Below are 27849 nucleotides of genomic sequence, written 5' to 3' on the forward strand. Positions count from 1 at the left end.
TGGCAAATCTGAAACCCTAACTCAGTGTTGCCAAGCTCATGAAATCAAAAATTGAGAGTTGGACCCTCAAGAAGCATGAGATTGGCCCAAAAAAATCATGAGAACCTTTTCGCATAAAGATGGGACTTCATTTTTTTCAGTCTGCCTTTTGATTTTTTTTTTATCTCCCCCTGCCCATCCCCTGTGCGTCTTTCTCTCTCACACACTGTTGCCCACTCTCCCAAATCTACTGGGCAAGGTGTTTTTGGCCTCTGCTGCAGGAGCTGTCCATCCTCTGTCCCCCAGCGCCCCAGTCAGTTCAACCTCCACCCGTCCTATTCTGTTGCCCCAGCCTCACTTCTGCTTTTTCTAGGGCCCTTCACCACCCTCCCCCAGGCCTGAGGGGTGCAGTGGGTCCCCTATCCCCCCCTCCAAGGGCTCTTCACACCCACTACCCCTGCCCAGACCAGATGCTGCAGAGGTAAGAAGGAGGAGCAGAGGTGTCATCCTGCTCATATTTCTCACAGGAAGAGAGTGGGGATTAAGCAGCAGAGCCACATTGGGCTGTTGGATCTCTTAGGGCACATCTACACTGCAATTAAAAACCTGTGGAACGGAGTCTCCGAGCCTGGGTCAGCTAACTTGGGATCACGGGGCTTGGGCTGCAGGGCTGAAAATTGCCCGGGGGCGGGTCTCAGAGGCCATGCTCCAGCCTGCCCCCAAACATCTACACTGCAATTTTCAGCCCTGCAGCCCAAGCCCTTTGAGCCTGAGTCAGCTGACCCAGGCCAGCCACAGCCATGCTACAGGTCTTTTATCACCCTGTAGATGTACCCTGTATTCCCTCCTCCCCCTGTGAGAAGGATGAGAGAAGGGGAGAGACTGTCAGCTTCTGGCAGGGCTGAACTTCATGAGGGGGTGGAGTTTCTCGCATCATCGCCAGATGAGCTCCAGCACCCTCTGAAATACCATCACTCATGAAAACATCACGAGAGTTTAAAGCTCAGTTGCAGTGATGTTGCTAAGGTACCATGAAAGCCGTCATTTGTTGTCCCCCCACAATTGCTTGGGACCAGGGTCTGGTAGCTCCTCCCCTTAGGCTGAGGGGAGGGGGTCTTTAGCTGTGGGTGGGCTTGTGCCCACCAATCCCCAATAGGTACCACTAAAGCTATCCTCTTAAAGAGATCTGTTCTGGCCAAGAGGACTGGCATATTACAATTACACTTCTGTTAAATTATTTTCTCTAAAGACATTGTTTTTCTACTGGATCCACAGTGTGTTTGTGATTTAATTTCAGTGCTCCCGTCCTAGGAATGGTCAACTAATTTATCCTAATTTCCATTTCCCTTTTTATGTGACACTAGAAAGTTATTCCATTGTCATGGTAACACCCTGTTAAATAGGAGGACTTGATGACTCTACTCCCGTAGATTGTCTCTGTAAACAAAAGCTAACTTTTGTAATGATTGTTTTGTTTCTGATATTTACATGGCAAGGATTTGTAAACTTGATAATTTTTCCTAAATAAATAAAAAAGAGAGTTTATTACATTGTCTGTAGCTAAGGCAGTTTAGTACCAGCCCATCAGAGAGCTTGAAATGCAGTTATATCCAAACCAACTTCTTGTTCTTAAATTCTACCCATGGGTCTGAGTACCCTTGCTAAGCACTATTCAGTCTTAGGGTACGTCTATCCTGCAGGCAGAAACTGGCAGGGGTAAGTCTAAGAGCAGGTGCCTACAGCCTCTGGCTTGCAGGACTCATGCTACAGCCCTAACAATAGCTGTGTAGATGTTCAGGGTTAGGCTCCAGATCCCGAGGTCCAGCCTCGGGAGCATGGTGGGCTTCAGACACAGGCTCTGAGACTCGCTACCACAGGTTTCCTCTTGCGGTGCAGATGTGCCCTTAGCGAGCCGGTAGGCAGACCTACACCTCAGCGGCAGCCTATAGCTGGAAACTGGAAACTCAGTGCGACTTTGTGGTTAACAAGCAGAATTCACTAGTTCAGTAACGGTCAGATTCAAATCTTACTCTTCCCTCCCGCATCCCAGGCATGCTGAGTCTTACTATCTTAGCTATACTATTATTATTATTTGTATTACCGTAGTGCATAGGAACCCTAGTCAGGGACCAGAACTGCACTGTGCTAGGTGCTATACAAACACAGAACAGAATGATGATCCCTGCTTACAATCTAAATACAGGACAAGGGACAACAGATGGATGCAGACAGATTGGGCAATACTAGGAAACAATGAGACAATATTGGTCAAATATGATAGCCTGTGGTCTCAGCACACCAGCAGCCTAATTGTCAAGTTTTTGTAGGCATCATGGAGAAGAAGGATTCTGAGGGAGGATAATGAGTTAGTTTTGTGGATGTTTATGGTGAACTCCTCCCAAGCGTGAGGGGCAGCCGAGGAGAAAGCACGATGGTGCTTGTTTGAAAATATAACAAGTGGACAATGGAGTCTGGCATCGTGGGCTGACCAGAGGCGGGAGTCAACAGCTTGATAGTGAATGAGAAATTATAGGCCTTGAAAGCTACAGTTTTTCCTTTCTCTTCCCTTTCTCATGCTTTTTTCTGTAAGCCTACCCCCCATATAAGGCTCTTGCTCTTTAGGGCAATTCCACTGAAATGAATTTAAAACTCCTTCATTCTGTAGAGCACTCACTATAAATGTTAATGCTTCTACAAACAACCTTAAGAAAAGGACCATTTATACACCGTGTATAAACTGCTAAAGGATGAACTAGTCTGGCAGAAAATCTAGATCCCTCAAATTAGTTAGTCAGCTGGCCTTGAGGTTCCAAAGCATTAGAGACCTTGTCTGAGGATTCTTGGAGGATATGACAAGATAAATGGATTATCTTTATCTCCAATAGGCTGCAGACATATGAGCTTCAAGGCCAGGCGAAGAGCTATGAAATATCAGTTGTAAATCTTAACAGTTTGCAAAGAAAGCTCCCTCAATGGAAAAATATGTATAACCTGCAATGGGGGATGGAGCAGGATAGCAGGAAACAGATCATAAAGGAAGACCAGGTTATCCTCATCCCCTAAAAGCATAAGGATCTTTATAAAACATTTTTACTTGCAAAGTAGGTATTGAGGTTATCTGTTAACAAGGGAAAGTTAGTGTTAGTGCGATATATTCCCACTTCTCTGCTATTCCTGGCTGTTCTTGTAAGGGGCAGGAGAAATCTTGAGAGGAAGCTTTCTCTGTAAGCCAAATGACCTGTGTATCCTCAAGTATAGTATACAGTTGCAGGTATATTTCAATCTGAGGACTGTAACTTTCTGTGATGAACTAAACCATGATTTTCCTAACACGTCTGAGGATGGCAGCTCTTTTTCATAGTCTATTTGCATGTCTGGTGAGATGTGAGACCCTTGAACCTTATTGACAAGTTATTTTACCGGTCTTACGGTCACCACATATCTAGCACTCTGGATTTTCGTTAACAGATTCTGCTGTTACCACAGCCTATCTATTTAACACAGCTGGACTCATCTCCCATAGGACCAGATTCTAACATCCTTATTAATGTCGAATAGCACCTTAATCCATTTATAAACCCATTAAAATGAATGGGGCTATATGCTGAGGAAGGTGCTATCCAAGTTGAACATGGGATCAGAATCAGGCGTAGAGAGATTTCCTTGGCACACAAAGAACAGTCATCGTCTTGATCTCTGTTGGTTCAATAATCCTTCTGTGCTTCCCCTAAAGATCTCAAAGTGCTTTGGAAATATTAATTAATTAACCCTTACAGACCCCAGATAGGTAGGTACATCTCATTATCGCCATTTTACAAACAGGGAAAGTGAAGCACAGAGTGTCCATGAGTGAGTTGCCCAAGGTCAAAAAGTGAGTCTGCTGGAAGCAGAACCAAGAACTGCAATTCCCAGTCCTACAGCCTAACCACTGCCCTTATAGAAAGGTCCTTTAGAACTTTATTATAAAATGATTCCCTTTCATAAGCCTTTAAAAAAGCTCATATAATTGAATAGAGAAATATATTTGTGCTTCAGAATTCTGCATAGGAGATTACTCACTATTAAATTCTATACAATTTTAGAGTAATAGAATAAAACCAAGACTATTGGCTTCATCCCTATTATATTCTATGCGACTTTTCCATTAAGGCAAATAATCCTGCCCATTACCTGGGAACCGGGAGAGACAATTGCCTCCTTATTTCCCTTTGGTTTCCTTCTATTATGTCCTGGGATTCCTTAACTGTAAGACTGACTAAAACAGCCTAGTAGTCTAACATCTCCTCTCTTTTGGTACTTAAACATTCATAAATGCTTTCTGAAACTACCCTTGCTTAGGTGCCTGATCCAGAGACTCCCAGTGAATTCAATGAGCTTGGGAGCAGGTTCTTACTTTGTGAATGGGGGAAACATGGTTATCTTTTCTAATAGTGCTTGGTTAGCTTTTAATTTATTATATGTTGTCTGGAATATCCCTTCTATGGAGTACTGCACAATGAAAGGTGACAGTATATTTTATACTAAATTCATAGATAAAGTGTGTATTGATTGTTATTATATTAATATGAATATTTAAAGTCAGAGTATGTTTCACTCAGAAGTCAACTTTATTCATTCATCAGCTAACAAATGCATTTCTGCGTAACAGAAGTATATTGCAAATGAGTAAACAATGTTTTTATTTCTTGGATAGCTCTGCAGTAAAGGTGCAGCTGTAGGGAAACCCTTTGATGCATCCCCCGAGGATATTTCAAGTATTGCCAGTTTTATTGAAACGAAGCTTGTAACCTGCTACCTAAGGATGAGGAAGCCTGACCTGGCTCTGAATCATTCTCACAGGTAAAAATGAATATTGATTAATGTGTTACTGGGGCTTGAAGCAGGGAAAAGAAAAACAAGTATACATTTTGGACTGGAAGGATTTGCAGCAGTTAATTACCCAATCCTATGACAAGAAAAGGGGAATCAATAATTCACCTTCAAAAAAATCCCGCTTGGAATAGGCTAAGAGGAATGCTGGGAATTTGGTTATTAAGGCAGAGTGATGCTAGAAGGCTCAAATAATTGGAAATGAGATATAATCCCTTTCTGCTCGTTATCAGTTCAACGTCAGGCCAGAGGTGATTTACAATTCTTTCCATCAGATGGGTTCTTTGGTGGTTGCAGTCGCTATCCACATTTCAGAGAGTAGCACCACAGTTGCAGTCTCAGCAGAGAAACCAGAAATCAAAAAGGCATGAAAATCAAACGCTCCCTTTGACTCTTTGGAGTCAAGATTTTGCCTGGATTCTCCAATCAGTGTTCAGGCACATTAGCAGAAGCTTACACTGCCACTCTCCATCCTGTACCTGTTCTGTAAACAAAGGATTTCACTCTGTGGCCTGCCAGTCCACCACTTTTCATTATCATTAAGTATATCTGAATAAATATTACAGTTAACACAAGTTGGGTTTTTCTTACAATTGTTTTAAGTGAATGTAAATGAAGGAAAACTATTGTGAAAGAGACAACTTGATTATATCTAAGAAGAAAGGTATGTTTGTGCCTAATACACTAGAGAAATTGGTGACAGGCAATTCATCAGTATAAAAATATGATCCCTGTCATGGTGCTAAGCTAGTAATCTGCTACATTAAGGGCAAGTGATGTCAGGGGGAGTTCTGCATGCAGATCTACAGTGATTTATGGCACTAGGTGTTTGTACCCCCTGAACAACTCTGCTCTGTAAATGACATACCACCTTTCTTAAAAGATTGTGCAAAGAAAAATACCTAAAATTTGCTTATTTGCCTACTTTTGGAAACATGATAATGGAGCTCCCTGCCTCATTCTAACCACCATCCCCAAGATGCACACCATAGTAAAATGGGAGGCTGACAAATGTGTATAAAATGAATGGGCAAACCTTCTTTTGCATGTTTTAAAAATACTAGGATTGCAAAATATGGCCCTGATTCTGTAGTGAGCTCCATGCTGGGAAACCCCAGTGCCTGTTGCACAGACAGATGGTGGGGCCTTTCTGTATTCCGTGGAACTCTGCCCATACGGAGTCATAGCAGGAGATAGGGGCCACAGACAGAATAAATGAAGTTGGATTAGGATCTCTGGGTTACTGAAGGAATAAAAGATCTGGTGTCGGTTTGGGGTGTTTTCTGTTCCTTTTTTTCTTGCATCTGATTTTAACAAACATTCTAACTTGCTTTCCTTTTAATTAGTATAAAGGAGAAATGAAAATCAATAATGACTGAATCCTCAATTTAATTCAATTAATAATGCAGATTATGAAATAAATCTACACACTGTGCTTGTCAGATTGTGGAGCTGCAGGAGCAGATACAGACAGTACTCCAATATGAAAATATTCTGAGATACTATTAACATAAATACCAAAAATGAAGCATAATCAATACCTGTTTCTCAAAAAGAATAAATAAATAAATTACTCTGAGTACCCATACTATAAATAGCTCTTAGCCATCAGTTATCCAGTGCATGCAGAATTTTGCTTCCTACTGAGTTTTTATGTCATCACTGCGTTGCAATGGTTAGGTAGTAATCATGAATCAAAATTAAAATATTCATTTCTGCATTTATTTGCATGTGCTAGACTATCTTTATTTAATTTCATGTAAATCTCACAGTTCCTGCATACACTTTAGAAGCCTTATTAACTAAAAATCCTCACGCATCTTTGTGTGTGTAAGCTTGCACTCTGACCCAAAGATGCAAAGCTGTTCTTCAAATGTCTGCTCCTGCATGCTCTTCTTAACTAGGGTCTGGTCTACACTACAGACATATATTGGTATCACTGTGTTGCTCAGGAGTGATGTAGTTATGGCGACCTTAATCCCCTGTGTATGTCAGTAAGAGAGCTTCTCCTGCCAACATAGCAAATGCCTCTTGGGGAGGTGGATTAACTACACCAACAGGAGAGCTCTCTCCTGTTAGGTTAGAGTGTCTTCATTAAAGTGCTACACCAGTGCAGCTGCACCAATGCAGCGTTTTAAGTGTAGACATGCCCCTAAATATATGAGTTTTGTCAGTTGTGACACTTCCTTCCAAGCATGTTATATAATAAATATATAATATGCTTAAAAGAAGCTTGCACAATGTTACAACTGACCAAACTCCAGTGTCTAGGTTAAGAGGAGTATGCTGGTTCGGAGAACAGCTTCCCCACTAACTGACTGAAAGAGAGACATTTCCATTGTCCTTGGCTTTTGAGCATGTATCGGAGGTAAAGATGGGCTCTTCCTTACAACGGGAAATAAATCGGCTGGTTATTATTCTCAGGACTTGAGGCTGCCTTTCTGCACTGTTGGTAACATGAGAGAGAGAGAACATCCATTGGAATTTGACCATTTGGCAGGCTGACATAAAAGATGCACACTGGGTGATAAAAGGCTATTAGAAACACTCCTAATTCATCACCAGTGTGAATAAATGCATCTGAGTTGACCTAGCCAAACAGCCACCACAGTAACTTATTTGACCACTAGCCTAATCATTAGGTAGCTAACACCCAGTCTAAACTGGTAAAAATACAGTACTCCAATAAATACTGAATCATACAACGTTTACATTCCCTGCAGTCCTCTTGGCCCAGGCGTTATGGCATATACCAGGGTTTAATTATCCTAATAACCCCATATGGCTTGCCGAGAAATTAGATTTTTCCCCTTTGTTGCAGAAGGCAATTTTCAATTACACCAGATGGCAAAACAGTGAAGGTCTAAATTTTACGTCAAGAAACTGACTGGAACCTCAGAATTGTGTTGAGGCCTTATGTTGCTCAACCTGATGTCCAAGGTTGATTTTTATTTTATTTATTTATTTATTTAGGCTCCAACTGAAAGCCATTTTGAAACAGAACACAATGTTTTAGCTCATCAGTCTACTCTATTGAGCCTGTCCTTTCGCTTAAAGAGTCTGGCCCAACAGAGAAATACAGGAAGCTGCAGTCATGTGAGGAAACATAAGCAGCCGTGCAATGGCATGCATGACTATGTAACCAAGAGGAGCTACTATGATTTGGTTTTCTCTGTGCACCTTTAACATTGAAGAGGGTGGAGATGCGCTGTGATTCAAGGTGGAGGATCTGGCAAAGTGAGACAGAAATTTTGCTTTTTCAAGGAGACTTCAGATTTGTGCCTAGCTTTGCTGGTATTTCCCCCCACCCCCCCCCGCCCCCCGCTCCCACCACTCCAATGAAAACTAATTTACACTGACCCCACGTGCTTCACAGCTGGTGTGTGGGGAAAAATAGCACAGTATCTTTGTATTTTCAAGAAGGCACACCCTTCCCACCCCCTGCACACACATTTTCTCAGAGATGCTGGTTCCTGAGAATTCTCATCAATCTGGAAGATTGCAGGAGTACAGAATGAGAAATTCCAGGGCAGATATGTTGTTGGAATTCTTGTAAATGGAATTTTCCTCAAGTGCTGGAGGGGTGCAAGTGTTAGGAAACAAAAAGGAGCTTTGGCCTCATCCTCACATCTCAGATAACTACACAAAGGCCAACAGAAGTTGTTTTGTTCCCAGCGCTGTTTTGTCTTATGACTGTAATCTATCCAGCACCACTATGGTTGTGGAGTCCATAAAAGTGCAGATTAGAAATCCAGGACATTGCCTGACTCCTTCAGAAGTTCAGGTAGGATAGTTTAGCGATAAAATGTAACTATCCAACCTGGTCAACTAGCAGGACTTCACACCCAATGTTATTTCAATGAAATGATAGTAAGTCTTCTGATGTTGTAGCAGAGGTACAGAGATGGCCAATCCTTTGGCAAGCAATGGGCATATGCTCCCCTCCGTTGAGCATTGGAAAATAAAAAGCACAGAAATGCTGGGTGGAAAAATTAGGTATGTTATGGAGGACCATCTGGAATGAAAAGTTTACTATGCTCTTCTTACCAAAAAACTGCTGGCATCCCCTCAACATATGTCCTTCAAGAAAAGGAATGTGTCAAGCAGGAGACAATGAGGAGTCAGGGGAAAACCACCCTTTGTGGCATGTTTCCCTCTCTGAATGGTGTAAATGATGCCTGACAAAGCCAGAATTACTTCTGCCTTGATGAGGGTTGCTGTGGACGGTCTGAGAACTGTGGGGTTTAACCCAGGTTTCTCTTCAAACCCCACACTTTCTGCAGGTATTGCCACCTGCTAATTCTGCATCTCCCTTCCAAAAATGGAATGCATGGAGGACTTCACCCTCAGCAAACCCATGTCCCTTTTCTACTAAGGCTGCTTCTTCTGTGCCTTTTTATGTGTTCAGTGGAGGATATGGCCCTTTGTAACACCACTTGCACAATTTATGGAGAGGCTATATTGATAATGTAATTGTTATGTGATAACTAATTGATAATAAATAGCCTGGTGACAGCTTAAGGTAATGCAGTTAGTGGAATCAAAGGGAGGAAAAAATAACTATAGATGGGAAGAGAGGTTTGCTGATAAAACTGGAAAAGGGAGAGGAATTGAGACCAATGCTGATGATTTTTGGAAGGGAAAGGCCCTAAGATATCGTATACATCCCTCCAACCACATGCCCTCACTAACACCCCCTCCCTGCCCAAAGGAAAAGAATATACAAACTTTCTGGAGAATCCAAATGAGTGGCTTCTAATAACCTTTAGCAAATATATGGGGTACATTGCAATATACATAATTGATAAGCAATTATTTAATACAAGGCTATTCACTTGAGATGTTCTGAGACATCATAAGCTAGATGCGCTTTAAAAAAAACACCTAGCATCCCACAATAGAATTCCCTTCTCTTATGCTGCATTTTGAATATTTCTTTATAATACAACTGCTTTATGAAAAACATTTTCAGTTAACATTCCCCACCTTTGAACTATATTTTATTTCCAGGGCCAATTACATATTTGTTATCCAATAGGGTTGATCCTGCCCCACACACTCCCATTGACTTTGAGGGTGACTAATGCCCATAGTGTGTACTATTTTGTAGGATTCATTCAAAAAGAAGCACCTAAAACAGCTTTTCTCTCTCCTTAGGAGAAACACAGTTCATGACTGAAAAGATTAAAGCAAAGTCCAACAGGTTTTATGCAGGCTGAGATAAATATCCTCATCCTAGAAATGACAGCAGTTGTAAAGATGTTAGTGAAATTTGGTCGTCAAGAAATTAGTACGTGTACAGTTGGGAAATCAGTCAGCAGCATATTACATGAATAAGACAGGGGAAAGCAGAATCTGTCCACCCATATTAGGAATAGCTCAGGCTCCTAAACTGGATGCTTTGAAACAAGGCCTTTCCAAATATCCTTTCATTTAGCAAGTAAGGAGAATGTTCTCCTTGTTCTTCTCCTTCATAGCTAATGAATTGAGAGCTGGCGGGCAGATTTATCTCTTGGTTTGCAATTCAAAGTGATTCACCACTGAATCCTATGTGCAAGAAGAGAAATGTTTAGCATGGAAGATGCATTCTCCTTTCCTGTCAGAAAAAAAGATACTATGTATATGAGAAAGCCTTGGTGTAAAAACCCCTTCATTATGTTTAGACATGAAAGCAGCTTCATGATATTTTTTGGTCTGTGTGCTAAAAATGTCCTCAGCTGTCACAGACACTATATTCATAGCTAATTCTGATGGGCTGTACTAAAAAAATCTGATTACACAAAACCAAGTTGTGTCTCACACAGGGAGAGGGAGAGACAGTTGTCTCACCAACAGTGCTGTGATCCAAACCCCATCAAAGTCAGTGGGAGTCCTTCCATGGATACCAGCAGTTGTTGGATCAGCTGTAGTGAAGATTAAATTTGAAAAGTTTTCAAACTAATTTTCAGGTTACCATAAAAGACATCTTAGGTTGTCTTCTGGGCAGGCATTCTCCAGCATGCACATAGCACCATTCACAGATGCAGCCAGTGGGGAGGTAATAGGGTATATGACCTCCAGCTTTTTAGCTCCAGATTTTTATTGTCCTGTTGATATCCCTCTCAGGGGGACTGCAGGTGTCATGAATTTCTTTAAATGGTCCTTTCCTCCCCACAATATTTTTTTTTGTGGTGACACCTATACCACCACATTCTCAGCATCATAGAGAGATTGCCAATGACAAGTAAGCTCACACTCTTTCTACCCTCCAGAAGATACCAGCAAAATTAACGCAGCCTCTGCTGAAGAAGGTATGTGCAAATAGACCATTACTAGGACAGCGTGAAACAAAAGGTCAGATTACTTGCAGCAGTTTTCATACATTTTATTATGAACTCAAACTTGGGCCTGTTTTTCCCTGTGCTGTTCCTCCCAAATTGCCACATTTCATGGGGAAAATATTGCCAGTTTTGCACAGTTCTAGTCATTTTATGGGCCTACCCAAACATTCCAGATAGCTTATTCGCTGGCTGTATATGAAAGCTTTCAAAAACCATTGACACAAATTTTGAGAAGAACTCCAAGTCTTGTATGCTGGGAGACACTGCTCCCTATCTTCAAAACAGCACCAACAAAGAAACTTGTTCAGCACATTAAGATGGGTGTGAGGAAATGCACCACCGTACTGTTTCCCCCCAAATGAAATTGCTAGAATCACCATGTAGCTAAACACACAAAATTCCAGACAATATGATGGGGTCTAGTCCTCGGCTGGTGTAAGGTTGAGTAGCTTCATTGACTTCAATAGATACGCTGATTTACACCAGCTGAGGATCCAGCCAATGGGACTGTCATTTTGTGGGGCAGGAACTGTCTTTTTGTTCTGTATTTGCATAGCACCCACCAGAATGGGGTTATAGTATTCGTAAGGTTCCTAGGTGCTACAGAGAGACAAATAATAATTATAATTATTGTAAGAGAGACTATATCATGGTGGACTCAGACAGTTCTAAGATTAGTGTGATGAGTACTGGACTTTAGATAATGAGCTACCTGGAACATACAGGAAAGAAAGAAAAACAGTCCCAAGTTAAAACTAAATTGTATAATAATCAGAACTTGTCAGTCTCATCTATATACTGAATGTATAACTACTGAAAACAATGGGGCCATGCCATTTTACATCAGCTGAAGATCTGGTCCACTCTGTATAATATTATCTGGTACATTACTGCACGTAAATTGTGTATAACAAAATGTTACACATAATGTCCAGTGACTGTATTTGTATAATTATTGTATATCAGTGATGTGTGTTCCTACTAGTGTATAACATTGCTGCATCTTACACCTATCTATACATCTCCTTGTGTAGGTGACGTCATACCAGCCATACCTATCTGACTGTATAAATCAACATTGCATCCAACATTTACTTTTGTACTCCTGGGCAATTACCTGTAAATACCTCTATCAATTAAAAATGTTAAAGCAAATGTTTGTGCAATAAGCTAGGAGTGCATTACATGCAGATGTAGACACCACATTTGTCAGCTGGGAGAAATCCTGCAACTTCAACCACGAAAGCACAACCCCATGCCACTTCAGTTAAAGAAATCACTATGTTCTCTTCTTGGAAGTAGCCAGCTTTTAGCTTTACTGTGCCTAGCCACCAGAGAGGGACATGATCACAAGCACTAAGCCAGTGAAATACATTTGTTTACTTGTATCTTTCATCTATAGAGACATCGCCTTGACTTTTTTTCTACAAAGGCTAACTAAACACAATGTGCTGGTAGGTAGCTAAGATGTTCCTCTTAAGGTTAATCAGATTTTTAGAGCTAAATCCCCATTGCAGTTGGGAAAAGCTGCAATAAAAAGATGTGCATCTCTGGAGAAAAGGAAGAGTGAGGCTGATGTTTTTCAGAGATCAATTTTTATACAGCAACTTGCCTTTCTTGCTGCATCTGGTGTTTTTGGAGTTCGGAAGTCAGGTCGAAGGAGAACTAAAGGTAGAAAACTACGGTCAAATATGCACACCTTTAATTCATATGCCCTGATAGCTCTGGTGGGAGAAAAGTGATGTCTGGTTTTCTTTTTTTTTCCCCCTTAGAACTTGAAGAAAAGATAATAGGACAAACCCTGTATTATTTTTAAGGGAAGATGTCAAGATGAAAAAATGAAAATGTCAAAAAACAGGTTGATATACTGTATTACTTAAAAACTGTTTTGTTGAGAAAAACTGACCAAATGATTTAGGAAAGGCATTTACTGGACAGTCTTTGGATTACACTGCAGATGAAAAATAAATGAAAATCTATTTCATGTTTACTTTAGTCTAGTCACTTTAAGGGTGGGGGGAAGAGGTCAGGGGAAAGTCTGGCAAGAACACAAGTTTTAATCTTCAGACATACGTTTTTTATTTACAACGTTTCCAATTAAAACTTCTTTTGCATGTAAATTGAGAAATAGTTGTTTCAAAAAATTTTATTAAAATTCCTTTCTCCTTATGATGTTCCCCCAAAAAGCACATCAGTAAAATTTCAGTGGAAGCTTTGCACCCAGTGGTGAGTGATACTTCTCCACATGATACACACACAGCTCTTCATGACCCTGTAGTACATCCACTAGGCCCATCTCCTTCACTGCTGGACCTTCCCCCTTCATTTTTCTTTCAGCGCCTGTCATTGTACAGAGTCCTTCTAAATCTTTGGGTAGCTGGCCTGGTGTCATGTACAGTCCATGGCTGGAGATGGATATTGGAGCAGAGACTTGTTCTCAGTGTTCACAGCCTCGCAGATTCCCACATAGTTGGATGGACCTCTAGTCTGCTCTCATTTTAGGGATGGGCTTCCTGGATTGTTGCTTTTCTTCTTGATCTCTATTTGTATCATTCATTTTCTTTTACATGACCCCCCTCTCACTCCTGACTTTGCTTTTTTTTACCAAAAGTGGCTTCTCAGATCTGGAGATAGTATTACCCAAGTTATAGGCCAGCTTTATCCATTTTTAGGTTCATCACATGACACGAATGATAATTATTCTACAAAAAAGCTGCTAAACTGTAGTGGTATTACTGTGTCAAACAGCTGTTCTATGTAAATCCACAGAACTAGGCATGCCTGGGAGTGTACGCATCTCTGAAGATATAACAGCATTCAGCTGAACTATCAAATAATCAAAGGTAGTTTTTAGGTCTCCGCTTATAGCAAGTGAGTTAGATATTTGTCGTAGGTTTTAGAGAACACTATCATATTTTTTTCAGTATAAAGTTTATAGATAGAAAGAAGGAGTTGATCTTCTTAAGATTAGGAATGAATCAGGATGAAAAAGGAGAGCTGAAATCTAATTCTTTGAGATTCTGCTACAATTCTGTATTTATTATAAACCTATCAGAGTACATCCTGCTCTAAGACTTGTAGAAAACGTGCTGCTAACTATCAGGAAATTATTGATTTTTTTCATTGCTGTTGCTTAGCTGTGGTAGAGCCGATAACTTGAAAAAAAAATCGATGTTGCTATTATCAAGTGTTGACTACTGTTTATAACAGCAATAATCTCCTTTAAAATCTCTTCCTGCAGCACCAGTTATCATTCAGTTTGTTAAAGTGTTAATGCCTTAGGCATACTGATCATTAAATGTCAAAAATATTTGAAGTCCTTTGGGATTGCTTTCTGGCTACACTCGTTTTTGGTGTGCCTCAGAGTCTTTTGAACTTCCAAGTTCTCCAGCATTTGGTTGAAAAAATATAGTATCTGATACAATATCTGTCTATCGTTGGTAACAGCGGTCAACCTTTTAAAACGATGGTCGCTCACCACAGCTAAATTATAATTAACATTTCAAATGACCGAGGGGGGGTTGGGTGCTGTATTCTAGATAAATCCTTGTACCGCCCTTATGACTGTAGTATCTAAGCCCTTTCTAGTAGTGAAATTGTGATGTCAGCAAAGCAGAAGTAGGATCCAGATTCATCCTGAATCTCGGTCCCCTGCTTACACCAAAAGACATGCTGCCTGTCTATTCTAATAGTATAGTGTATACTAGTTTTCCTTACACCTCTTATTGATGTAGGCCCCACTTCTGCAATTGGATCCGTGTGTGAGGATACCCGCAGTCAGTGAAATCAGTGAGGCTGAGAAAGGTACAAGGATTCATCCCTACAAATCCAACCTGAGTGGGACTATCCTTTGTTACAATTTTGGAAGCACTCTCCCTGGCTTTTAGGATTGTTTTAATTAGTTATGCATGAATAATTCCTTTAAGATAATAATGTAAGGTTGTCATCAAACCCAGAAATATGGATGACAGATAACAAAGGACGTTCTACAATAATATGTGGTGCCTTTGCTGGTGTTATATGCTAGCAAAGTGCAGTATAACATGCACACACCAGGAATTTAATAGCTGTTTCTATAACAATAGGCAAAGCTATAAATGAAATTGCATTTATGACACAACTTTAATAGACATTTTAATAATGCCTGTTCATCCATCTTAGCTGTCAAGGGAGAAAAAGTGATAACGCATTATTGGGGTTTGGGAGATAGATTTTGAATTGTGTATAGAGAGTGTGTACAGCATGTGCCTTATTCAGATTTTGATATTAATGATCTTTTAATCGTGTAACAATCTGAGGTTTACCTTGAGCATCTCTTTTATATTTCAAAGGAGCATTATTTTGAACCCAGCCTATTTCCTGAACCACCTTCGTCAAGCTGCTGTATTTAGATGGTTGGAACGATATTCTGAAGCCGCAAGGTATGGTTGGCATTTGTGGATTTTCTACAACTAAAGATTTCCCTACAGCTCCTTCATTCCAGCTGTCAGTACTACAGACAACTGGGGAAATTATTTCCTAAAGCTCATCCGTACTAGGGACATCATCATGTGTCCATGCTTCATTCTAGTGGTCCATGACTTTGTCAGAATCCCTTGGTAGAATCAAAACTATATAATACTTAGTGATTGCTCCTCCTTTCTATATTAAAGTGCTACTAGAGGCCCTGACACTGCACCAAGAAAGTCCATGGCAACTTTGGTTTCAGTGAGCATAGGATCAAACCTATAGGAGAGATCTGATCCTGCTGCCCTTATTCACATGAGTAGTCTCACTGAAGTCAATGGGACTGTTCACGTGAATAAGAACTGCTGGCAGGGGTAAAGTCGTGCAAGATTGAGCTTTACTTGTGTGTTTATACTGGGAAAATGTGTAGGTGTTGTGCAGCAGTGGTGCAGCTGCGCTGGCACTACCAAATGGTGGAAACCGTAGTGTCGGCAGGGAGCAAATATTGTTACCACCTGACAGGTTTACATGAAAGAAGTTACCTTCCAGGAGGTGAGTGATGTTGCCTGGTGTAATGCAAGAGGTAACTATACACCTATGTTACTGCTTCTACTCAGCACTTATATAGAACCTTTCATTTGAGGAGCATAAAGTGTTTTACAAACCATTAGTGAATTAAGACAGAACAGGTGTGAATTAGGTAAGAGATATAGAACAGTCACTTCACTCACTGCTGAAATCAATCACCTGTGGCATAGAACATGGCAGCTGTTTAACAATGAATGGCAACCCTTACACAACAGTTTAGTATGGGAAGGGAAGAATACTTTATCCAATCAAAACTTCAGAGAGAATTTAGGGAGGCCACTTGTAATTATCTCTGGTGAACTTTGCCCAGAAGCTGTGATTAACACCCTGTAAACCTTGTCATGGGATCTTGGACCACAAGTGATCTGTATCTTGGTTTTACATCTCATTCTAAAGAAAGTACCTCCAACAACACAATACTCGCTAACATCTTGCTGGGGTATTGGGTCAGTATTGATTCAGAGAAAATTGCCACCTATTGAATCGCCAACACTCAAGGTTCAGTGATCTTACACAGTTTTAAAGGTTATAGCAGGAGACAACATTATTCCGTGACTGGCAAGGAAGCCTGATTAAAGCGTGTATTTTCAGATCCGTTAATTCTCTGTTATCCCACCAACGGGCAAGAGGGTTTTACTTGAAACCAGGTAGAAGAATGTATTTTTCACTTCCAGGAGTTGGTCTTTTCTAGAAAGTAATGCATAGAAAATGAAAGTATCTGAGAGCATAATGTGATCCAAGAAGAAAATGAGGTGCTCAGATATCTAGTAACAAAAAAACGGTGGTTGGTATTGCTGCAGATAAGTAATCATTCAACAGGAGTACTGCATCAGCAAGCAGGAAGGAACTGCGTCAGCCTTTTTTCATGTCAGGAAGCTTTAATGGAACTAGTTGTTTTTAAATGAGATTATTATGTATTTTGCAAAGGAGGAGAACATTCTGACAGATGGAGACCAAGTGGATCCAAATAAGTGACAGTAGTATTGTGATTTTAGCTTAGTTTAACGTAGTATTGTAATAACTGTGTGGAGTTTTTGTTCCAGCCTTGTGTTAAACTAAGCTAAGCAGCAGCATCTCTTTGGAGTCAGTGGTACCAGTCTGACCCTGTTAACAGTGTAGAATGCAATCTGTCTGTTACAAATAGACTGCAGTATGCAGGTTTTAGCTGCAGTTTCTAAAAGTCTAAATATGCTTTTGTTAGCATGAGCTGTCATTTATCTTTGCCTGCATTATATATGTGAATGAGGTTAGTGTGTTTCCTTCTGTGATTTTTTTCTCTCCTAGTTATTATTATACATACCCAGAACATTGTTATAGGCTATGAACAATTGTTTTTGGTGGAGGTAGCATATATGTATACAGCAAATGGGCAGGAATAACTCAGCCCACTGGCAGGTGTGGGTGCCCAAGATAGAGAACTATTGATCTCTTTGAGGATATAGCAGGCTAAATTCCCTGAAGGAAATTCTGTTCTCTGTTCCAAATTGAGAGATGATGCGTCAACTGATGTACGTTAGACCCCACTGCGTTCAGTTAGACTCCTTCATACTTAGTTACACCTATTCTCTAAATATGTAAGAAGACTGGACTGGTATAAGTTACACGCTGACAGGGCCGGCTCCAGCTTTTTTGCCGCCCCAAGCAGCGAAGGAAAAAAAAAACCCAAGCCTGGCTGAGCTGCCGCCGAAGTGCCACCGAAGACCCGGACGTGCCACCCAGGTAACGCACGGAGTGCCGCCCCTTTCTATTGCCCGTCCCAGGCACCTGCTTCCTTCGCTGATGCCTGTAGCCGGCCCTGCACACTGAATAGCCAAAAGGTACAAGTTAAAGTAGGGTGAGAGGTCTTGTAATTTTTACTACCTTCTGGCTCCTCAGTGTAACTGACACCAGCTCAGGCTGCCTCAGACATTGGTAGAATGGATATAAGTATGTATGTGGCACCCTGAATGCCAGGGAGTCTAAATCAGTGTGAACAGTTGAATGTGTATCACTGCCTGAATTTGGCTCCATGTGTCTAAATGACTCCTGTATGTGACTCTAATAGGGTTGCCAATTTTGGTTTGATGTATTCCTGGAGGCATCATCACATGACATAATCTTTACTTAAAGATTAATCTCTAATTCCTGGAGACACCAGGACAACCCTGCAGGGTTGGCAACCCAAGACTCTAACCGGCTGCACTTCATGCAGTGTGCGGTATTGTATAGTAATCCAAAAGGCACTGCCTGGGGGATCAGAGCTTTGAAAAATGAGCAGTTCTAGGAGGTGGTAGCCACAGACTCTAAGACGTACAGTACTAAATATTTTAGTAAAAATGTTTCTCCTCCAAAGTCATTTCTGAAATTTGGAGAAATGGATTAGAGGGTGGGAAGGAACTTGGAGTCTGACAGGAAACTTGCTGTATTGCCTGTAAGTAAGAGAGAGCATGTAGGGAAGTTAATGAGGGCAGTACAAAGAGAGTTGTCATTAAAACTCTCCCATTGAGGGATGTGGTAAGGCAGTAGTCGTAGAGAATGCATTTCCTGCAGAAATAAATGGGCAAACCAGGGGGCGTAGATATGAAAGCTATCATTCTTCCCTACCTTGCTAATATATGTTACGTATGATCTAACCTCTTCAGCTGGAGCAGGCTTGAGCGTGAGTAATACAAAGTGAAAATCTGCAATGCATAAAAACAGTCAGGCTCCATATTGGGTTTGAAACCTGAAGTTCAAAGTCCAGAAGCGTATTTTTCCTTCTTACAATAAAACCATTTCACTGCCATCTTTTTGCTGCTCAGAATGCTGTACTGCCTAGTTTAACTGCATCATGTTCTGTGAGGCACTTACGATAGTACTTTCTGTAACCAGCTAGAACACTAGTGACTTGGAACTAGCTGTATAAAAGCAGAGGAAAGTGGATCAAAGCACAGACTCATTCTCCCTATGCCAGAACATCTCATATTCACCCGTGACTCCATCCAGGATAGTGCTAAGCAGTGCTGAAGGAAGAAGAAGGTTTAGGATCTTAATAGCCACAGTATGGATGACTCAGCTGTTTACTGCTTCTTTTTAAAATGGCATTAGATAGTCCCATCAGCTCTATAGGAAACCAGACTTGATAATTCTGAAACTCAGCATTTTGTCTATTACAGGATCTCTCTCTCTCTCTCTCTCTCTCTCACTCTCTCTCTGCATGAATCTAGTTCCTGGTCCCATTTTATCCAAACCCTCCAAATTTGTACAGTGGGGTAGGGGTGGATAAATAGTTCTGATTTATCACTTAAAAGGCATGTGTTTGAACAGTTTAGTGTTCCTAAGAAGTTTAGTCATTCAGAAGTTTAGTCATTCTGTTCTTAGGAACAGTATAACTTTAAATTTCACTAAGGTGCTATCACATAAATATTGATCCTATATTCTTCTCCCAAAGCCATTAATTGGCTTCCCTCTACACTTACCTGTTTCATGGGCTACTTCCTGTTAAAAAAAAAATCTACACGCTGTTTTTTGCTTTTCAAAAAATGGAGGACGGTCTATTTATCTCTCTACTGATTTTCTTTCAGTTTACAAAAAACAAAGTAAAAACCATTTCTATAAAAATCTGTTGTCATGGAAACCAACTTTGTTCTGGTTACACTAATGAAAGTCCCGTTGGGGCCGCATGGTTTGCGCAATGTTAACAGATCTTGTAGCGAAGGTTATTTTTATACTAGTATCTCAGCCCCTGTGAATTTCTTGGGGGTCAAGACAGAGAGAACTTAAGGTAGTATCCTGTGCAGTGCTTCTTCAGTATGCCGGAAAATCATTGCAGCAGAGGAAGACGTAGCCAGTGAAAGAATCTTGATATCAGCTACCCAGATACATCCAGTGAAGCAAGAATCCTTATGTTGGGCTGGCTCAACACTGAAGTCTTTTGGGGTGCCATTTACTCCTGCTGATTTCAGGAACGAAGTGCTCAGAGACAAGGGAACTATTTTGCATTTGCTATTCATGATGGCATAAATGCCAGTACCAACTCTACTGTAAGCAGGATGTATGTGTGATGGCTGCCCTTCTGGATGACACACTGGGGATTGAATCTGGGACTTCCAGAACTAGAAGCACAAACTGTTACAGCTTGAGCTAAAAAGCCAAGGCTGTGTAACTAGGGGCTGTTTCAATTCCTGTCCTCTGTAGACTGGCACAGAGAAGGGACCTTAACCCATGTTTACCAGTGGGTTACATAAGGACGGTGCACAAGGCATGCAAGTATCATTTAAAAGTTTTAATGTATGGACTAGGCAAAGAACACACCTAGTGAAGGACACTCGACTATTCTATGCACGCATTATCTTTGCATTTCTGCCCAGTGGAAGTGCTTGCCATATTTTGGACCAGCCACATCCCTTTTGACTGAAATCACATACTCTGCTGCGTTAATAATGTCTTGTTGTCTTAGAAACTCATACCTAATAGCATGCTCTTGTGCATGGGTAGGATCTCATTTGAATGCCCATATTGCATGCCGACTTTGCCCTCCTTGCTACATCCTTGCATAGATAAAATAAAGGAAGAGTCTAACCCACCTTATCCCACGTTATTTTGCTTATTTTCCTTCCTCCTTGTTTCCCTCCTTGTTTCTTACTGTAGTGCAGCCTGATGAAAGCATTTCTTGTTAGTTACAGTCACTGACTTCCTTCCCAGAACCAGGGGGCAGGGAGACCTCTGCTGGCGAGAATGACAATTTGTGATGTCAGATTTTTCAGTATTGAAGGAAGAAAATGAATCTGGGGGGTTTTCTGCAAACAAGGAACGGAGAGTTTCCACTATGCGTGTGCTATTTCCCCAGAGAAATATTACAAAGGAGCACTTCATAAATTGCAGCTAAGAAAGAGGCTTTGACATTTAACAGGATCAGTCAAAGCCCAACGGAAAGTCCATGCAGCTTATTATTTAATTTGACACCAGTATATGTTGTCAGTCTGTATCCAAAAAAACCTAGCTGTTATTTCTATGCTCTACTCATTATTCTTTTATCACTCTCAAATGTTTGAGTGTCAAACAATAGTTCATTCAGCTGAAGCAGTGTCAAAAACAGAAGGCAGCCTTAGTTACTAATATTTTTCACTAAAAGTAAACAGCATTATTGATAGTACGGGATATGTCTTTATAGAGGGGACATTGAGTGTATCAGAAAAGGGAATACAGCCAAACTGAGGAAGTATCAGTTATGACTTACAGTGAGTATAGATACTGTTATTCTAAAAGTTATATCAGCGACCTGTTTTTAAGCCATTCATCCCAGTTACTCCATTTTTTCTCAAACAGTTCAGCTGTTAACCTAAACACGCAGTATGGGTTTCCATGCCTCTTGAGATTTGCATGACATGGATCTATGCAAGCCACTACTTGTTTGATATTGTGTCACAGAGCATCTGAGATCTTGCTGTGCTTAATGACCTGTTTTCCGAAGTGCCTCCTGTCATTTCTTTCCTTTAAATTTTGTCCTTTCCAAGTACATCTTCTCTGCTTTTTACTCTACATTTGAAAGGTCTTTGTTTCCTTACATAGTAGTTGCCATTTAAAAAGGTAGCATTTTTGTAACTAATCATATTAATCTCAATACAACACAGGAAAATATTGCTACTTACTACCAAAAGACAAAAAGAAAAGGAGTACTTGTGGCACCTTAGAGACTAACCAATTTATTTGAGCATGAGCTTTCGTGAGCTACAGCTCACTTCATCGGATGCATGAAGTGAGCTGTAGCTCACGAAAGCTCATGCTCAAATAAATTGGTTAGTCTCTAAGGTGCCACAGGTACTCCTTTTCTTTTTGCGAATACAGACTAACACGGCTGTTACTCTGATACCAAAAGACAGGTTCTTTTAAAAAGGCAACCACTGCACAAGAAGAACTACTGACCTGGTGGTTAGCACTCCTTTATTGCCCCGCTGGAGACTTATTTTTGTTTCCTAGTAATGGTCTCTCACTGCCTAAGCCATCTGGGACTCAGAGTACAACAGAACAGCACTCTCAGCCCTTGAGTGCTTTGTGTTGCTTCTCCATATGATAAAGGTTCACTGTTGGCAGGTTTCCTGGGAGTTCTATTCACTCCTCTGCAGCCAATAAGATGTTAGCTACGTCATGAGCCACAGGGCTCCTTTTGCTGCATTTGGTAGCTATTGCCATATCTGTGTATACACAGTCATCAAACCCTGATTGTGCTAATTTCACACCTCTCTCCTGTATTCAAAATTCTGTAGAAACCAAATTTTGTTTATCTGAAACTCTGATTATCTGGTGGTTTCAGATATCTCCAGAGACCTTAAAATAATCAGAGTTTCCCTTTATTCCTGACCTGGGACAGATGTTTAAACCTGAACTATTATTTCTTTGTTCATGCTCCAAGTTAGCTAATTAGGTAAAAAAGGAACTGCCTCCAACCCTATTCCAATTATATATATATATATATAATCTTCCTTCTGTTTAGAACCTCCAGAAAATGTAAGCTGTACCATACCAGAAGAGGACAGTGGTTCACCTAGTCTGATACCTTGCCTCTGAGGGGCGGTATCAGGATTTTGGAAAGGAAGGTTATGAAATCAGAGTAACATTAACACCAGAAAGACATGGGTTTGTGTATTAGAGACAATCTTGTAGAGCTATTAAAACTGCAAAAGAAGTATAACTAAATTTTCCATTTGAAGATTGAGACCCAGCTAACTGACAGTACAATGGGGCCCTGATTTGGACCTTTAGACACTATTATAGAATCATTCAAACCATAGAAATATAGAACTGGAAAGTACCTTGATAGGTCATTTAGTCCAGTCCCCTGCACTGAGGCAGGACTCAGTATTATCTAGACCATCCCTGCCAAATGTTTGTCTAACCTGTTCTTAAAAATCTCCAATGAGAGAGATTCCACAGCCTCCCTAGGTAATTTGTTCCAGTGTTTAACTACCCTTACAATTAAGACGTTTTTCCTAATGTCTAACCTAAATCTCCCTTGCTGCAATTTAAATCCATTGCTTCTTGTCCTGTCGTCAGTGGTTAAGGAGAACAATTTATCACCGTCCTCTTTATAACAACTTGTTACATTCTTAAAGACTATTCTCATGTTTCCCCTCAATTTTCTCGTCTCCCCACTAAACACGTTGTTTTCAGTCTTTCCTTACAGGTCATGTTTTCTAGACCTTTAATAATTTTTGTTGCTCTCCTCTGGACTTTCTCCAATTGGGCCACATCTTTCCCAAAGTGTGGTGCCCAGACCTGCACACAACAATATTCCAGCTGAGGCCTTATCAGTGCTGAGGAGAGTGGAAGAATTACTTCTTGTGCCTCACTTACAACCCTCTTGCTAATACAGCCCACAATGATGTTTACTTTTTTTCGCAATAGTACTACCTTTTTTACTCATATTTAGTTTGTGATCCACTCTAACCCCCAGATCCTTTTCTGCAGTATTTGTTCCTAGGCAGTCATTTCCCATTTTGCATTTGTGCAATTAGTCATTCCTTCCTAAGTGGAGTACTTGCATTTGTCCTTATTGAATTTCATCCTATTTATTTCAGACAGTTTGTCAAGATGATTTTGAATTCTAATCCTATTCTCCAAAGCTCTTGCAACTCCTCCTAGCTTGGTATCATCCACAAACTTTATAAGTGTACTCTCTATTCCATTATCCAAGTCATTTATTAAGGTATTGAATAGAACCAGATCTAGGACAGATCCTTGCCAGGCCTCACTCGATATATCATTCCAGCTTGGTTGTGAATCATTTATAACTACTCTCTTAGTATGCTTTACCAACCAGTTGGGCACCCACCTTATAGTAGGTTCCTCAAAGCTATATTTCCCTAGTTTGTTTATGCGAAGGTCATGCGAGACAGTATCAAAAGCCTTACTAATGTCAAGATATATCAAATCTACTGCTTCCTCCCTATCCACAAGGTTTGCTACCCTGTCAAAGAAGGATAGTAGGTTGATTTGACATGATTTGTTCTTGACTGTTATTTATTACCTTATTTTCTTCTAGGTGCTTACAAATTGTTTGTTTGATTATTTGATCCATTTTCTATCCAGGTTCCAAAGTTAAATTGACTTGTCTATAATTCCCAGGGTTGTTATTTCCCTTTTCATAGATAGGTACTACATTTGCCATTTTCCAATTCTCTGGGAAATTTTCCCAGACTCTGTGAGTTCTCAGAGATAATCACTAATGGCTCAGAGATCTCTTCAGCCAGTTCCTTATGTATTCTGGGATGTATTTCATTAGGTCCCACCTTGAAGACATCTAACTTGTCTGAGTAATTCTTAACTTGTTCTTTTCATATTTTAGTCTCAGATTCTAACTCATTTATACTGATGTTCACTATGTTAGTCATCTAATCACTGCTAACTTTTTTGATGGAAATTGGAACAAAAAGGGCATTTAACACTTCGGCTGTTGCTGCATTTTCTGTTATTGTCTTTCCTTCCTCATTGAGTAGTGGACTTACCCTATCCTTGATCTTCCTCTTGCTTCTCAAGGACTTGTAAAATGTTTTCTTGTTACCTTTAATGTCCGTAGCTCGTTTAATCTTGCTTTTTGCCTTGGTCTTTCTAATTTGGTCCCTATATGCTTGCGTTATTTTTTTGTATATATTCATCCTTTGTAATTTGACCTCGTTGCCACTTTTTGTATGACTCTTTTTTGAGTTTCAGGTTGTCAAAGATCTCCTGGTTAAGGCAAGGTTGTCTCTTACCATACATCTTATCTTTTGTATGCATTAGGATAGTTTGCTCTTGTGCCCCATTAATGTTTTTTTTTTAAACTGCAAACTTTCTTGAACTCTTGTTTTCCCTTAGACTCGCTTCCCATGGGATCTTGCCTATCAGTTCTCTGAGCTTGTTAAAGTCTACCTTCTTGAAGTCCATTGTCTTTCTTCTGTTGTTTTCCCTCCTACCACTCCTTAGAAGCATGAACTCTATAATTTCATGATCACTTTCACCCAAGCTGCATTCCACTTTCAAATTCTCAACCAGTTCCTCCCTGTTTGTCAGAATCAAATCTAGCACAGCATCTCCCCTAGTTGCTTTCTCCACCTTCTGTAATAAAATATTGTCTCTGATGCATTCCAAGAACTTGTTGGATAATCTGTGCCCTGCTGTGTTATTTTCCCAGTGGATGCCTGGGCAGTTGAAATACCACATCACTACCAAGTCCTTTGATTTGGATGGTTTTGTTAGTTGTTCAAAAAATCATCATCCACTTCTTCTTCCTGGTTAGATGGTCTATAGGAGACACCTACCATGATATCACCCTTGTTTTTTTACCCCTTTTATCCATACCTAGAGACTTCCAACAGGTCTGCGTCCCACTTCTATCTCAACCTCAGTGCAAGTGTATACATCTTTGATATACAAAGCAACACCTCCTCCCTTTTTTCCCTGCCTGTCCTTCCTTAGTAAGCTGTACCTTCTATGCCAATAATCCAGTCCTGTGAATTATCCCACCAAGTTTTGTTGATGCCAATTATGTTGTAATTGTGATTATGCACTAATATTTCTAGTTTTTCCTGCTAATTCCTCATACTTATTGCATTAGTGTACAGACATCTAAGATGTTCATTAGATTTCCCCTCTATATTCCCGCTTGTCTCTCCTTTGTCCCTGATGTGATTGCCCATATTTCCTGCAGATTCTGACCTGTCATCTAGCTCTCCATGTTTTAGATTTACCTTTGAGTTTTATCTCTTGCCTCTGTTGAACTTCATTTAAAGACCACCTCACTGGGTCAGTCAGTCTGTATCTGAAGATACTCTGCCCCTTCCTTGATAGGTGAACCCCATCTCTGCACAGCAGTTCTTCTTCTTGGAACAGCATCCCTTGGTGGAGGAAGCTAAAGCCCTCCTGGTGACATCATCTGCATAGCCATGCATTCACCTCCAAGATGTGTCTGTCTCTGCTTGGGCCTACCCTTGACCAGAAGGATCATGAGAACACCACCTGAGCCCCCAGCTCCTTCATCTTCACTCCCAGGGCACTGTAATCGCTTCTGATTTGCTTGCAGTATCATTAGTCCCCACATGGATGAGCAGCATGGGGTAATAGAGGGTCAGATGATCCTAGGCAATCTTTTTGTAATCTCTCTTATATGGGCCCCTAGCAGGCAGCACACCTCCTGGGATACCAGGTCAGGCCAGCAGATGGATGCCTCCTTCTCCCTTAGAAGGGAGTCACCAACCACCACCACCCGTCATTTCCTCTTGGGAGTGGTGGCAGCGATCCTTCCAGCCTTGGGGGGTCAGGAGCAGCAAAAGCTTCCTAAATGTGGGGGGCTTCCCGCTCCCCCCATGCCACTCCTTTCCCCCCGAACTCCTGCTCTCGCACTGCTCTTTCTCCCCAAGCCCCCACCCTCACAGCACCCCTTTTCCCTGAGGCCACGCCCCCACGCTGCCCCTTGCCCCAAGCTCCCCATCCCCTGCTCACTCTTCTATGCCCCCTCCTCCCTGTTGCTTGCCCTTACAGCCAGTAAAAAGTGGTGGAGCCATGGTCCCCTGGCTCCCCCTGTTCCAGCGCACCTGTTGGAGGTACATGCCCTCTCCTCCTCCACCCTTGGGGAAGATTCCTCATCCTATTTCTCATGTTATTGTAATAGTACTAGTAATAATAGATGCTCTGGGCCAGTGGAGATCACTGAGTACACTTCAGGTGGGGAGCAAAACTTACTTTCTGCCACTTATCTGCCTTCTACACCTTCTCCCAATCCTGGCAGTTCAGGCCAGTTCAACACCTAGCACAATTTAGAATAGCCTGAGGGCTGCTCTAACTTGCACAGAGTTGTGATGGCCCCCTGTGGCCTTTTGCACCAACAAGGCCACGCTCCCTGCTGCTCCTGACATTTCTCTACATTAGAGGACCATAGGGGATGGTACAGAGGTGTCCACATCTCAAGAGGAGAATCCCGCCACACCTGGGAAATCCTCATCTGATCTTTAAGGCATCCTTAAGTCCTCTCTTAGTTGCCAAAGTGGCACCAAGAGGACTTTAGCAGGTCTGAAGATCTGACTGTGAGTCTTACTATTGCCAGAATTTATGAAGGGAAATGATTTTCCAGTAATAATGGTAGGGTTTTTTGTCCTTTTTAGAAATCTAACACTTTGGTGCATTCCATACAATTGTGCATGTTTATCATAATTACACCTTCCAGTTCTCATCACAGACCCTTCATGCTGTTCTGGCCATATGCTTTCTATTAGAATCAGCAGTACTCATGTATCTACAACTTTCTTTGATTCTTTTAATATGTATCCTTTAAGATTAAGACAGACTTCAGGGTCTGTTGTGGTGTTCTTCAGTTCTATATAAATATCTTATTGTTTTACACCACCGAGTGGCCAGATTGAGCAGATATAGCAAGAATTTTTGAATCTAGCCTTACTACCTTAACACAAGCTGGGTTTGGCTTTGTTGTGGTGGCCCTTAATAGGGCACAGGTGTTTAACTAGTGACTGCTTTCAAAACTTCATTTGGATATAACAAAAGACTTCTTGTTTTGGAAGAGCCATTTAAATGTCAAGCAGATTCTTGAACAATTGCCTCTGCAATGTCCCACTCTTGGATGCATGTGCCATTAGCACTTTAACCATCCTGAAAGCAGTGACCATTGGGGTTGTGTGCATGCCCCCTTGTGGCAGTGCTC

The 27849-nt window shown here is 41.0% G+C and overlaps 1 protein-coding gene across 1 annotated transcript in view; it reads left to right on the top strand.

Moving 5' to 3' along the window:
- Window positions 1-27849, top strand: part of SPATA16 (spermatogenesis associated 16) — a 110306-nt gene that overhangs the window by 19112 nt on the left and 63345 nt on the right. The window contains exons 2-3 of the mRNA XM_074963560.1: window positions 4673-4818; window positions 15500-15589. Of these exons, the coding sequence (XP_074819661.1) occupies window positions 4673-4818; window positions 15500-15589 (236 nt within the window). The remainder of the gene's footprint in view (window positions 1-4672; window positions 4819-15499; window positions 15590-27849) is intronic.

The sequence above is a fragment of the Natator depressus genome, chromosome 9 (genome assembly GCF_965152275.1).
Source record: "Natator depressus isolate rNatDep1 chromosome 9, rNatDep2.hap1, whole genome shotgun sequence".
In the NCBI taxonomy this organism is placed as follows: Eukaryota; Metazoa; Chordata; order Testudines; family Cheloniidae; genus Natator; species Natator depressus.